At 38.2% G+C, this 15113-nt stretch overlaps 1 protein-coding gene across 2 annotated transcripts in view; it reads right to left on the bottom strand.

Annotated features, from left to right (window-relative positions):
* Positions 1–290: 290 nt before the first annotated feature.
* The window catches only part of BMPR1B (bone morphogenetic protein receptor type 1B), a 781127-nt gene continuing 766304 nt past the window's right edge, over positions 291–15113 (bottom strand). For both annotated transcript variants that reach the window (XM_044061268.1, XM_044061269.1), the window contains exons 10-11: positions 3502–3632; positions 291–1579 (exon numbers count right to left, since the gene is read on the bottom strand). In XM_044061268.1, the coding sequence (XP_043917203.1) occupies positions 1454–1579; positions 3502–3632 (257 nt within the window). In that variant the 3' untranslated portion in view covers positions 291–1453. The remainder of the gene's footprint in view (positions 1580–3501; positions 3633–15113) is intronic.

Raw genomic sequence — 15113 nt, 5'->3', positions numbered from 1 at the left:
ATTTTTCTGAAGGCTACCGACTTCTGGCTAGATCTTTCCTGATGAGTTGCTGTAGAAAGGATCAGATATCAGCTAGTCACAGAACACAGGAAAACTGAAAAGTGCACCCTCAAAAACAGATGATGTCATAGACGAAGCAAATTCATTCAAAATAATGAGAAAAAGACTAAAAAACAAGAAAACCATGTTCGGCTTCTTGATAAAAAGGTATTCATCCCAAACGAGAACAATGTCATTTAGAGACCATTTTTTATTCTTTAAAATTGTTTATGAAAGTAACAGATCAGAGATGACTGATAACATTTGTAGAATTTATTTTTTGCTTTCAAGTGTCTAGAAAACTGGCATGTTCATGACAATGAGGACAGACAAGATTTCTCAGTGTTTGCACATCAGAAGTAATATCTTACCCCCAAGAATACTTCCATTATAGAGACAGCATCAAACAAATCAATCTTAACCTGAAAATTTCTTTATTTTCAATTTTCCTTTGACAGTTAATTTATTCATCAGGCAATCAGCCTCACAGCTTCTGGTAATCCTTTTTCTTAACTTGGCATTAGGCTACTTACTGAACATTATGTAAAACATTGTAAGGGACAGCATTAAACATTTGACAATTGGAAAAATGAGTTTGACAGAGGCAAGTAAAGTGCTCCAAGTCCTGTGTGCAGAAAATGCAATAATCTATTAGTCCACTTCATACATTACCCCAATACTGTAACATTACAGGATTCACACTGGACTGTACATGTTTATCAACTTGAGATTGTCCTTAGTACAGTCAGCTTTGTTTACAGCATCCACATGACTTGGATATCATCCTGGGAAATAGATATACAGGTACTTCCCAAAAACAACTTAATATGAAACTTGCAAAACTTTATACACAGGTGATGTTTCATACTGTATCAATATTTCATTGCCGTGGCATGTTTTATTGGGAGGCCAACATTTTCTATGGGACATTCCTTTTGCTTTGTTTATTTGTTTAGGCACTATCTCTGTCCCCCACCCCACATCCAAAGTAACAATATATATATATATATATATATATATATATATATATATATATATATATATATATATATATGTAATATGCATAAAGAACTAAATTAAAAGTCTTTATCAATTTAAAGCTGTTCTTATTTCTCAAACTGTCCAAAAATAAAAAACGAGCTTTCACAGAAAGCATCCAACCTTTCTTTAATAAATGGTTGAAAAGATGCATGTTCTTTGAGCAAACCTCCATTTCCATCTTGAAGTATATCCTGTGTCAAGCGTGATCACACTGTGTAGTTCTCCTTCAGACCTCAGCCTACTGTCACAGCAAAAAGGAATTTTATGTGATTGCTGATATTTATTTCTTCAACCATTAGGAGGCCTTCTTGGGCTAGACTAGAAAGGGTGGGTCCATAATTTGGGCCTTTTTACTGGTTCCTCTGGTAGTCCATCAGAGCTTAATGTCCTGGGACTCTGACATTTTTGCAAGTGTTTTCTTTACCCGCAGGGCTGTGAGACGTGAAGCAGGATTTTGGGCCCAGCACTCAGTCATAAGTTTTCCCATTTGCCTCAAGCACTGTTGAAACAAAGAGATTTGATTAGTTCATGTGATCTAAACACAGGAGTTATGCAATAAGCTGCAATACTAGGCAGGATACATACCAATAATAGAGATCGACACACCTTGAGGAGTGCTTGCAGAACAGCTACCTAGTGATCTTATCAAGCCCCATACCAACTTTTGGACTCTAAGAGCCTTTCAAAAACTCCTACTGAAAGTAACTAAACCCAATAATAGCCATAGTGCCTCCTTATATCCCAAAAAAGTAGCAAAAACTTGGGATACTACGCCTCAAAAAATACTCAGCATACCCAACTCATCCACACTCAAGACAATGCTAACAGAGCACCTAAACAATACTTGGCTCTGCTCCTGCACTAAAACAGGCTAAAACCCTCCCTTTTCTATTACTTCAAATCTTCCTTTGCATCTACAATGCTGTCAACTTTCAACTCTTAAACATCTCTGTTTTTTTAATACCTGTCCAGTCATGCTGACTTTTTAATTCCCCTTCATTTCTCTAGAAGTCATATTTTATCTATGTCTCTTCTCTATAACCAGAATAACTACATAATTATCTGTATATATAACCTTATAAAGCATTTTCTTGGTAATAATTGTTTAAAAATCTTTTTTGTACTTGTCAAAATTGTATTTGTATTTGTTAAAAATTTGTACATCTTGGCCACATTTAATTATCCTCATGGAGCTTTTCTCCCTGTGCATCCATTGAAAATGGGCCAAAAGCCCAGTCGGACCTTCCCATTAAACAAATGTAAAATAAAATAAAATAAAATAAAATAAATAAATAATATAATTATTTCAACTTTTTTCTCTGTCCACAGATTATGTGGGACATTTAACCACTTTTTTTTTTTCAGGAATTCATGTCAAACATAAAATGTTTGATAAAGGCTATCTTACATAACTGCAGACAATTATATGCCTGGAACCTCTGGACAGTTATAAAAAAAAGCAATACTATGCAGATAGTTGTGTTTTATTATGACAGACTGTTACATCAAAGGTAAGTCATGTGACACAAGTCTGTGTGGTATGACAATCTAAAGAGATGATCGTATCCTGTGCAACCTCCCAGTCCGGAAGCAGTTAGCACGAATATGACACGATCACAAAGTATGAGGAAATGCTAAATGTTGCTCAATTATTTTGAGTCAGGGTGAGAAGCTGGCATGTATTGTGGTTAATTTTGCAATACAATTCAGCTTCTAGTATTTCTCTCATGAAATGTATATGTATATATATGTTCATAAGTGTATACTAGGCTAATGGCCCTGGAGCCTTTACAAGCCTAACCCATAGGATTACCCTGGCATATAAACACATATAAAACATGTCTGCAGGTCTGCCAGACAACCAAACTATATCACAAATAGTTCTATTTATGTAGCTAAAATAAATAAATAAATACATAAATAAATGTATAAATAAAGCTGTCCAAAGGTTTTGTTCCCCTTCTCATAAATGGTTTTCTGAATTAAATGTGTTACTTCATTCTTAGTAGTTAAAATGGCTGACTATTTATTTTCAGTGCAAATTATACTTAATTAAAGCCAAATTAAACTTTTACAATAATTAAATAAATACATACATAATAATCTTTCTAAAACCTTTCATAATTAAAAGTAGAAAACAAAAAAAATGCAAAGTCTTCATTGACTGCAGTCTTTCTGCCAGATACATTTTTAAGTGTTCTGTGTTTTTTCTTGACCTGGTTGGGAGCATAAACCTTTAGGCTTGTTAACTTGGTAAGTTTACAGTGACTCTGATAGCAGAATTTTATTTGCAATTTGATCTCTCAGTTTTTCCTGTAAAATCATGACAATTGAGAATATACTCAGCTTGTTAGATATACCAGATTTTTACAGTAAAGTTATGAGTATAAGTCAGTTAATTTAGTGACATTAATTTCCTACCTCATCACTGCTCCACCGGTTAGGGAAAGAAGGTCGTAATCGCTTGATGCACACAACTTCTCTCATGTCTTCATATGATGGATCGCTGGGTACCATATCGTGGTATGGTAGCTGGTATTCTTCCACTATCCCTAGAAAAAATAATATCAGTGATATCTGTCATAAAGACCAGGGGAGCTGTTTTAGAACCTATGAAGGGTATAGCATGACATAGTCAAATTTCTGCCTTAGGTCAACTGCCTCCCTTTAGCCTTGATGTCTAAAGCCATTAGTATCTGAGTCTTTGGAATAGTACATATAATACATTTCATGCAGTTTCATGAGGTTTTGCTTCCTAAATTCAACTCTCAGTGATATTTTATTAGTGCTGTTCAACTCTCAGTGATATTTTATTAGTGCTGTTCTAAAAATGTTTTTAATATGAAATACCAGAGTGACATAAATTATGTCATTTTATTTTAATTACTTATTGCAAGATACCCTAATTAAGTTATGAATAAATCAATAAAAGAAAATAATAGACTTGACTGGTCAGTAATGGTCAGCGTACATGCAGTGTGTCTCACAGAATACTTCACACTGCATGGCAGATCACACACCCTACAAAGAAGAAAATATGCTGAATAAAATGTACATGCGTAGGATATGCATCTGTATGCTAGCCATGAAGGTACAGACTGACTGCAAACTACACTTAAAACTGATGTGCTCTTTATGGCAAAAATTTCTGAAATAAATTTAATATGAAAACACTTTTTCTGAAAGTTGAAAATGATTTTTGAATGTTAATTAGCATAAACCTCCTTCAAATAAATACTGCTTAAAATGTTGCATTCCATAGGCATATCTGAGGGCTTTTCTTTCTATTCATGTATATTCACATCAAGTTTAATTAAATGGCTTGAAACAAATGTACATCTCTCTATACTGCCTGGAGTACATGTGGAGAACCAAAATAATTTCTGAAATAAGAAATAATACACGATAACCTAAAAGGTGCACATGGATAAAGCCCTTGTCCAGTGTAATAATTTCCCATTACCCCTTGAATGTTTGTTCATAGATGTCTATCCACTGCCATTCAGACTTCTCCAACAGTAATATCTCTAGTGCAGTTGCTCTCAAATGGTGAGCGCAGCATCCCTTGAGAGGTTAGGGCCTGTTTCAGAGAAGGACTAAGGACTAAATCTGACTGCAGATAAACAGCATAAGAACAAAACTTTAAACTTTAAACCAAATCTTAATTATTTCAAGTATTTGTGTGTTTGTGCTTGATTCAGTACAGAGGGGGGATTCACGTTTACAGGAGGTTTGTGCTTTTCTGTACTGCCAAAGAACTTTACTGATATTTCAGGGAGGCTCTAAATAATTTGGAGTTTGAGGGAGGCTCAGTTTGACATAGTCTCAGAATAACTGCTATACTACTGAGAGATTTTCTAGAAGTTTTGATAACTTATTTATATGTTTGCATTTATCAACATAGATGACTAACCCATATGGACCAGTTTTAGGTTCAGCCTGGGAGATTACAAAGTCAAAAGCTGTGAAACAAATGTACATTTTATATATACAATTGTTTTGAATAACTATAACAAATTATTACAATATTTACAATACAAAAGTCAATAAACATACAAGTAGTTTTATCAGTATCCTCTTTCAGATATCTGCAGTGTTATTTCAGTAGTCACTGCTAAACAAACAGAGTGGTACAGAACTGTTTCAGTGTCATTTACACAAATCTTTCACATAGAAATAGTCTATAGTGATAACTAATGTGAAGAGGAAATATGGTGTATAATCACTCAAAAGACCAAGGAATTACCTCATCTGCAACACAAGCCTGATGTATACGCCCTGCTACCCTGGGGTATAACTTGTGTAGTCATTATTTGCTTAATCACGATATGCAACTTAATTTCTGAAAAAATCACACTTGTTTCTGTTTGCTCTAAGCCAATACTATTTTAGTCTACCTGCAGCCTTCTGAAAGCTCACAAGATGTTCTTCATCCTAACTTTTCATTTCTTGTCAGGTTAGATCTTAAGCAGCGTAACTTGGAAAGTTGATTCCCTGCCAAGTTAAAGCTTGGGGATTGGTTGGTAGAATATTTATTTACAATTACATAACTATTGACTTGTAGAATTTGTACATACTTCCCTTTGAAAATCGTATTGAACATTCATTAAAATTTTGCAAGTCATTCTTCAGAAATCATACTGTATAATTAATTTATTTTCACCTCTAAAATTATACTGTATGTGTAGGTTGATAAAACAAATATTTCTGAAAATTGTTTCTATTATTAACCATCACTATAGCCTCCATTTGGCAATGTTGTCCTCACACAACTACCTTTTTTTCCACTGTGATCAGCACAAGGGTACTACTTGCTTCCTTGAATGTTCTTTTTTGTTAATTTCTGAAGTATTCTCTTTATAAATGTATTTTGCACGTGAATCAACCTCACTATCATTTGTAATGTGTGTGGTGCGAGTCTGCATCCTCAGTGAAGTATTACTCAATATAAGGAAATTGGAATTGCTATGAGTGGCATCTTTCCTCACAAGTATCTTTGTTGTTGTTCTTTTTGGCTTTTCCTGGTTAGGGGTCACCACAACAGAACTCCAGTCCACAACTGACTGGCAGTCGATTTTTTTTTATGGTGCCAAGTTGCCATCCCGACACCCAACCTTCAGTGAAGGCATGCCCATTCACGCATGTCTTTCGGAGGCCACTCAACTGCGGTAGGACATGCAGACTCCACACAGAAGGCACTCCAGCCGAGAATCGAACAGGAGAACCTCTTGCTGTAGCACCGCAGCTCTTCGTCATGTAAGAAATATCCAGCATGCATGCTTGTACACCATTCTGTATGTGTAGATATACAGATGCAATTACATTTACTGGAGATCTTACACTCACACCCAGTACAAGGAAAACTAAAAGAAGTTCAAAAAGAAACTGTATTCAAGCAGATAACACCAATAAACGTCCACAAACCACAGAAGCTTCAAAACACCAAAGCCCCAGGAAGCGGATGTGAAAAACTCACAAAATTGAATATTCAAGTATAATTAAAAACAATCGTGCAAGGCTCCAGTTAATAAAGTGCTTCAATGCCCAAAACGTAATCACAAAACAAATAAAGGTTTAAATGTCCAAAATAGTTAAAAGCACACAGTCCCAACTCTGGTTTGCAAACTGCCCCCAACAAGTATCTGCTCACTCAAGCTGTGACTACCACCATCGAATTAGGTCAATTGCTAGGCATAACATTCAACTGGGAAAAGTCTGTATTGCTGCCATCACAGCGTGTTTCCTTTATAGGCGCAGAGCTAGACTCCATAGAAATGTGAGCCTACCTCCCAACAGAAAGGATAAGGATCTTACAGAACCAGGTCACGGACCTATTGCCCCGTCGGAAGGCTGCAGCCAGGTTAGTCCTTCAACTCTTAGGATCTATGGCGGCCACTATTTTGTTAGTTCCGATGGCAAGGCTGCACATGCGAATTCTACAGTGGCTCCTTTCGAGCCAATGGTCTTTTCAGGAACTCCCGTTGTCCCACCCGATTCTAATCACGGACACTTGGCGGGATCTCCACTGGTGGCTTCTCTCCTCCAACCTGAACCTAGGCAGACCTTTTCACCCCCCTTACCCCGTTGCCACTGTCACCACGGATGCTTCCCAGACAGGGTGGGGGGGCATTATCTGGGCAGGACTGTCCAAGACACTTGGCAAGACCACGAGACTCGCTTACATATCAATGTCCTGGAAATGAGAGCAGTGCTTTTAGCATTGCAGGCACTTCACAGCTCTCTCCCATTGGGGACAATCGAGATCCTTTCAGACAATATGTTGGTGGTTTGGTACCTTAACAAACAGGGAGGAACCAGTTCTTAACCCCTTTGCAGAGAAGCCATGAGAGTGTGGGAATGGGCAATTGCTTCCCAGAGGTTCCTAGTGGCAACGCACATTCCTGGGAAATCCAATGTTATAGCAGACAGGCTGAGCAGGGACATTCTGATGCCTCACGAATGGTCCCTAAACAACCAAGTGGCGTGTCGGATCTTCGCCCGGTGGGGGTTGCCTTGCTGCGATCTATTCGCCAGTCCGCTGAATGCGAAGTGCGACAACTACTTCTCCCCTGATTTCTGCCCAAGGGGAAGAACCCAGGGATGCGCTAGTTCACAAGTGGCCCTCCGGTCTACTCTATGCCTTCCCTCCACTTCCTCTACTGCCCAGACTGATTCAGAAGGCTATCCGTCTGGGAAGCTTCATGATCTTGATAGCCCCATTCTGGCCCCGTCAAGTATGGTTTCCATTCCTGAAGAAGTATGCGGTGGATGGTCCCTGGATCCTAGACCCGGTCCCGGACCTCCTGACTCACCAGTCGGGGCAGGCCCATCCATCTCTACGGACTCTCAAGCTAGCGGCCTGGTTGCTCCACTTCCGACCTTAGTCAGGCAGCATGTGTTTTCGCCTGAGGTGGTTCAGATACTGTCCTCTTCACATAAGCCCTCTACCAAGAGTATTTATTTTAGCAAATGGAAAAGATTTGCCTTCTGGGCTCAGCGGCATAACCTTGATCCCCTGACAGCCCCTGTTTCAGCAGTATTGGACTTTTTGGCTTCTCTTTTTAGACAAGGCTCTGCGGTTTCTACGCTGAAAGTGCAGTTAGCAGCGATTTCCAATTACCATGTTGCCTTTGACCCTTCTCTCATGAGTCACAAATTGTGTAAGGCCTTTCTTAAAGGAGCTTGGTTGCTTCGTCCTCCTATATCACAGCCAGTTTTACCAGGGGATTTGAATGTGGTCCTTGCTGCTTTGACGTCCCCTCCATTCGAACCAGCAACAACTTGTGAGAAAAAAATTTTGTCATGGAAAACTGCATTTTTGGTAGCTATTACTTCGGCCAGAAGGGTTTCAGAACTTCAAGCCCTTTCTGCCAATCCTCCTTACCTCATTTTCCATAAGGACAGAGTATCCCTGAGATTAAACCCATCCTTTCTCCCTAAGGTTTCTTCTGCTCTTTCTCTTCAGCAATCACTTGAGCTTCCAGTCTTCTTTCCTGACTATTCCACCGATGCAGAATACAGATGTCACCAGTTGGATGTGCATAGACAACTATGTCTTTATCTGGATAGAACGCAGCAGGACAGGAAATCAGATCAATTATTTGTTGCCTTTGCAGATAATAAAATTGGCAAACCAGTCACTAAGGCCATTATTGCCAGGTGGATCAGGGATTGTGTATCCTTTATTTATTCATCAACAGGAAGGTCCCTTCCATTTCCAGTTAAAGCACATTCTACTAGAGCTATGGCAACTTCAACAGCTTTCCACTCCACACTGTCTGTAGATGAAATTTGTGCTGCTGCCACTTGGTCTTCTCCACACTCTTTTATTGCTCATTACAAATTAGACTTGGAGTTCAGGAGTTGGGCGTCATTTGGCTCCACAGTGCTCGGGAGTGTTTTCCAATGAGCCTCCCAGGATCTAGGTGCTAGGGACGCGGTCCCATCAGTTTAGAATGTAGGCAAGATACGATCGCCTTACATCTTTTAGTTATGTACTTACCATAATGATAGATGTATGCGATCCATCTTGCCTACATTCGGCCCTCCGGCCCCCTACCTGCAGGATTTGGAGGAAACGCTTTGTGGGGTTTCCACTGAAGGTCTTATTCTCTTCTCTGGATCACGTATCTCTGTGAGTTGGGTGCATGTGAAGGGGACTTTGTGTGGGCAAACAAGATCTGGGGGCTTGGGTGTAGTGCATCCTGGGATATAGGGGTTGGCCCAGCCAATCAGAGACTTTGTGCTAGTGTACCGGCCGAGTCAGAGCTGATTCTTGGCTCCGAGCCCATCAGTTTAGAATGTAGGTGAGATGGATCGCATACATCTATCGTTATGGTAAGTACATAACTAACAGTTATGTGGTGTTGGTGATTTCGTTGTCGGTGTTGTGATGTGTTGGTGTTGTCAGGTAGACCCGAGGAAAGATACAGCTCACAGCAATTCATATTTCCTTACATTTAGTAATACTTTACTAGGAATGCATACTTACAGTAAACACATTACAAATGATAATGAGGCTGATTCATATGCAAAAAAACTTCTACAAAGAGAAACCATCAGAAATTAACAAGAAAGAACATTCAGGGAATTGGATTAATTAATAGAAAGTAGAAATCATATGGGAGGATTAAAAAGTAGTGAAATTACAACAGGAAAAAAAAAAGGCCAGAAAAAGCTAGCAAAACTCTACTTTCAAAAATAAAAAGATGACCAACAAAGCAGGAAATAGACAGATGCTAGCTTATAGGTGAGGAAGTTCAAGACTACTGACTACTACAGATCTGGCAGAAGTACCGAGTCAAAGGAGCAAAGAGGCACTTCATCACTATACAATGTATGGAAGGTATGAATTCAGACAGTCAGATGGAAATGATGCCAGTGATAAAGACGAGAAAGATGGCAAGAGATGAGGCAACATTAACTTGTGAGCAAGTGACAGGTACAGCCTCTCCTTAAAATTCACAGCAGTAATGCAAGAATGGAGGATGGCTGTAGGACTTCCTGGGCATAAAAATCATTTTAGAAAGATCATCCAACTGCAATCCTGTTACACTCCCTTTGAGCCTAGGAATGTTACCAAAGAGTTCATGGAAATGTATCACTGACATTCTTGACTGACAATTTTCTTGTTGAGATCTACAGTGTTGTGTCCAACTTAAACTACTAAAAGGAAAACCCATGTAAATAATGTACACTAGACAAGAGAGAGATTGAACCAAGACTCTAGTGCTGACTAAACACGACAGAACAGGATGCCCTGCCCAGTGTTCACTAAGACATGCATTGTGCATGTCTTGTAGTGTCAGAACATGCCATACTGAACCATTCTTGTCACATAGCTGAAAAAACATTTACTTGATCATTTAAAATGTTAGGAAATAGTTACAGCAGCAGCATATATGCAACAATGTTTTTCTGTCTGCATTTAATTACTACCTTACTGCAAATGCACTGTAAATCTTAGTGTCTTATTTCTCTAAGCAAGTTTAGTTTACTGTGTTGTACTGCTGTCTGATTTTAGCCATCACATTAACACTTTTGTAGTTTGTACAGCATTTTGTTCTTTCACTCACTTAGGACCTCTGGGGCTCTTTCATGCTTGGATCAGTCACTTGTGAAGGACAAAGAAGCAAATCCAGCAATAAATCCAGCCCTTACTCTGGGGCTCAGTTGGGTTCAGTATGTGTATCCTAGGACCATGAAGTATGTAGGAGTAATAAACCATTTGCCTTCAGTCTGAGAACTGAATTTTCATTTCTCAAAGGTTATCCAGTAGTCATACATCATTTCTGGTTATGGACCTGGCTGTTCCTACATCTGGGATGGTGTGTAGCTGTGGTCATCCTTCCTTTTGTGAGTAAGATCATGTTATGTATCACTTTGTCCATCTTAGACAAGGGTCTGGCTATACATCAGTCTTTGGGATTGGCTGTGGTCACCTGGTTCTCAGGTAAACTGACCTGTCCTATAGTTGGTGTAGAACTTCTTGTTTGGTGGGTAATTGAATATGATCTGTGTACAGTGCCTATGTATTGCAGCCTTCATTAAAAGCACATTTTAGAGAATTTGCTCATGAGGTAAAATGGTGTGGAGTGCATTTGCCAGTCCTGAAGTCATGTGCTGAAATTAGCATATTACTGTCATCACCCATATATATTGTCACCTTACTTTACATTGAAAGTGATCAAATAAGGAAGACAAATCTGATAACCCTAACCCTAACCACAACCATACATATTAGGGTACTAAACACCCTTTCTGTAGTGGAACCACTAAACAATACACGCACACACACACATGCACACACACACACACACACACACACACACACACGCACACACACAGAAATAGAGGCAAAACCACAGATATTTACACATATACACAGAAACATATCATAAATGTGTACAGCAATTACAATCTCTTTCGTGACTGTGTACACCTCTAATGTGATACTGTGATCAAATGAATAAAGGAACACAAAAACAATATTAACTGTAATATCAGTCAAATACAGCACAAAACACTGCAACTCCCCTGACCACATACACACAAACACACATACAGACACACACTGATGCAGAGGCAAAAACACAGTCAGTCATAGAAACACACAAACACAAATGTGCATAGCAATTGCAATGACTTTCATGACTGTGTATACCTTCAGTGTTATATAGTGATCATATGAATGAAGGAACAGATAACTAATAGCAACAGTAATATCAGACACACAAAACACAAAATACTACACACACACACACACACACACACACACACACACACACACACACACACACACACACACACACACACACACGCAGGTCTTTGTAGTACAGTTACTTGCATTCATTTTTTTATTATTTATTTTTTTCCATGTTTGGAAAAGAGAAAGAAAAAGCTGTTGTAACTGCTGTTGCTACTGTAGTTATTTTTGTTAGATTTTTAAATTTATTTTATTTTCCCATACATGTTAAGGATGACAGCTGCATTTAGTGAAGCAAAGGGAAATGGTAGGTCCTCACAACTGCTGCTGCAGTTAGTTTCTTCGGTTGAATTTTATTAATTTATTTTTTTAAGTTAGCCAAACTACATTTAAAAAGTATAAGGAAGATGACAGCTGTTTACTTTTTTGCATTCATGCTTCAAATTAATTTAATATGCTGCAATGAAGGTATGCAGTTATTGATGTCAGACTCTACTAGTACATAAATACCCTGTTAAAAATGTTAAATATCAGGGCATCATTTAATGTTCTGCTCAGTTTTGAAAAGGGAATTAAGAAAAGCATCAAGCCTTTCATATAACAATACTCCTCACTATACAACTCAGTCTTCTGCTTGCCTTATTTGCCTTCATTTCACATTAATTCTAATAATGTATGGACTGCCAACACAACCAAATCCTTTTCTACTATAACAGTGTAAATTTATTAACTAGTTGATTTAAATGTATATTTTTATGTGTAAGTCTTTATTAACAATTTGTCTAACTGTCTTGATTATGTTATGTGTGGAGCTTTTCTCCCCGGGCCTCTACTGAAAATGGACATATATCCAGCTAGACTAGCCCGGTCAACAAATGTAAAATAAAATAAATAAAAATAAAAAATCTTTACCCATTTCATAAAATATTGATTGGATTTCCACCTCCCAGGTGAAGTAACATAGTTTTTCTCATTAAACTTTAACTGCCACCTCTGACAACTTTTCCAACTTACCTAAGATCTTTCTTTAGATTGATACCTTTGTCTCCCTTGATTATATATCTTAATGTCATCTGCAGGCAGGGTGGTCTTTCCTTCCAATAGCACTGTAATGACTGATGTATATTAAACAGGTCCCATTACTGACCCTTCTACCACCCCAGTAATCATTCCTGGTCAGAAGAACACACTTCATTATCACCACTGGAATTGTCATCTTCTATCAATTCTTGAGCCAAGTCACAAACGTGGCCCACCACATTCCACTAAGTTTCTCCAGTAACCATCAAGGTAGCACAGAAACAAATAGCTTACCAAAATGTAGGCACAGCATATTCATTGCATTTCCCTAATGTGCTTGATCTAGTCATAAAACTGAAGTTAATTTGACAAGATGCCTTAGATGTTTGGTAACCCTTTATTTTACAAAAATGAAAAAAAACTTTCCCACTGTTTCCATAATCCTTCCTACCAATGAGACAGAATCCATGTTCTGTAGCAACTTGGATGGCATATATCCCTAGCTTTATGAAAGGGCATCTGAGCAGTCTTTTGCATTGAGCAAATACACTTTCTCCCTCAGCGGTGAGGTAAACAACTTCAACAAAGAAGCTAGTGACACCACTGCTTTAGGATCTCACGAGGCATGCCATCTGGCTCCTGTGACTTTTACTTTCTCAGATTTGTATGCTGTTTTCCCTCTGAATCACAATCTATCCATGATTCCTGTTGAACAAAATTTGTAGCATTAAGATGTTTCCCTCTAATCCACGAGAGGGAGAATTCATTAGGACAATGTTACAGACAGAATATGACTTCTTTTTTTACATTAAATACACTGATACCAGGGAGAGTAAATGAGTGTTTGGGATAAAGAGCCATGATCTTCAATTACTGTATAGATTAAATTTCATGTTCATGGACATCAAGCCTCTAAAGATCCATCCCAAAGTTGACCATTTCATTCCTACATCCTGTCACAGACAGTGCAGATGGAAGTCAGGAGCCATAGGGCTGTGATCTGGTTTTGACATTCCTTTCCTACACACACACATCATATATGTATATATGTGTGTCCGAGGCAATTTATGTGCACTATGACCAAAACCATCTATTTTACCTAGTTAACAATTAAACAAACATATGTTAAAAATTACTTGCATAGTTATGTTAACTTTTCTGCATGTCTTTCTAGAACTTGGATTTTTTTTCAGCATCTGCAATTAGTTTGAGGGGGTCCAATCAAATTTTTTAGCAGAAGCATTTTTGGTTTTACATCACACTATGTAAGTGGATTTAAGTAAGAACCCAGGTTATCCTTTATGGTTAATACTTGGAGAAAGTTTTATCTTTCTTTTTAATAACTACATAGAATAAGAGCACAATAAAACTGATCATCTCAATATCTAGTTGAAGAAAGGAATCTGTATGTGCACAGGATAGCCTACTTGTTCTGACATTTAACTCAGTAACATATAGGTTCATAGGTAGTTACTAGGAATATGGCCCATGACACTTATGAAAAGTCTAAAACAATTTCCCAACTGCTCCAGGACACTGTCTGGTTAAATGACCTCCTCAGTCTCACAGTTATACTACAGAGAAATAGAAACAGGGAATCAACCCTCGACTAGATGAAGCGGCTTCTTATATTGACATCATTTTAACTGCCAGACTCCTCTGATCTGGAGAATGTCACTCCTCTAGCATCCTACACACATGCTTACATTCCAGAGTATTTTCCTAAAGATTAATTTAAAAGCATAAGTTAAACAAATGTAAACATCATTTGATCAGAAAAAAGAAACTATTAGAAAAATGCAAACAGCCATGTTTTCATTAAAAAGTCTTCTTTACAACGATGATGGTTAGTGCACTAGCATTCTTTATGTCAATACTATAGGCAATCAACAATGCCTGACAGAGTAGGTGTTACAGAGAAATACCTGAGTGCCCTTGTATGCTGCAAGGCCCGACATCACAGGCAGAGGGCCTCGCCTCCAGGGATAAGTCCATTATTTTCTACTAGCACCTACCATGGAGTGCATTATTGCACTTAGGAAATGGGCCATCAGTTAAGTTCTTTCACATTTGTTTTATAATTAGTGTGTTTACCTAAACACACACACACACATAGGTGCCATTGATTTGGTCATGGCATACGTGCTTTAATCTTGTTTTTGGTAATGTTATGTCAGTGGTGAAAGTGATCAAATGATTTTACAGCTGAACTTAAGCAGTTTGACTATAATATAATTCAAGACTTTCCTCTTTACCTGCTTCATGCAACCATGGGGTTACTTTATTTAATGCCCACGGGTGTGATGCA

This window comes from Protopterus annectens, chromosome 2.part0 (assembly GCF_019279795.1).
Source record: "Protopterus annectens isolate FY-2018-M chromosome 2.part0, PAN1.0, whole genome shotgun sequence".
Lineage (NCBI taxonomy): Eukaryota > Metazoa > Chordata > Ceratodontiformes > Protopteridae > Protopterus > Protopterus annectens.
The sequence above is the reverse complement of the archived record's forward strand: the minus strand, read 5'-3'. Positions and strand labels throughout refer to the sequence as shown.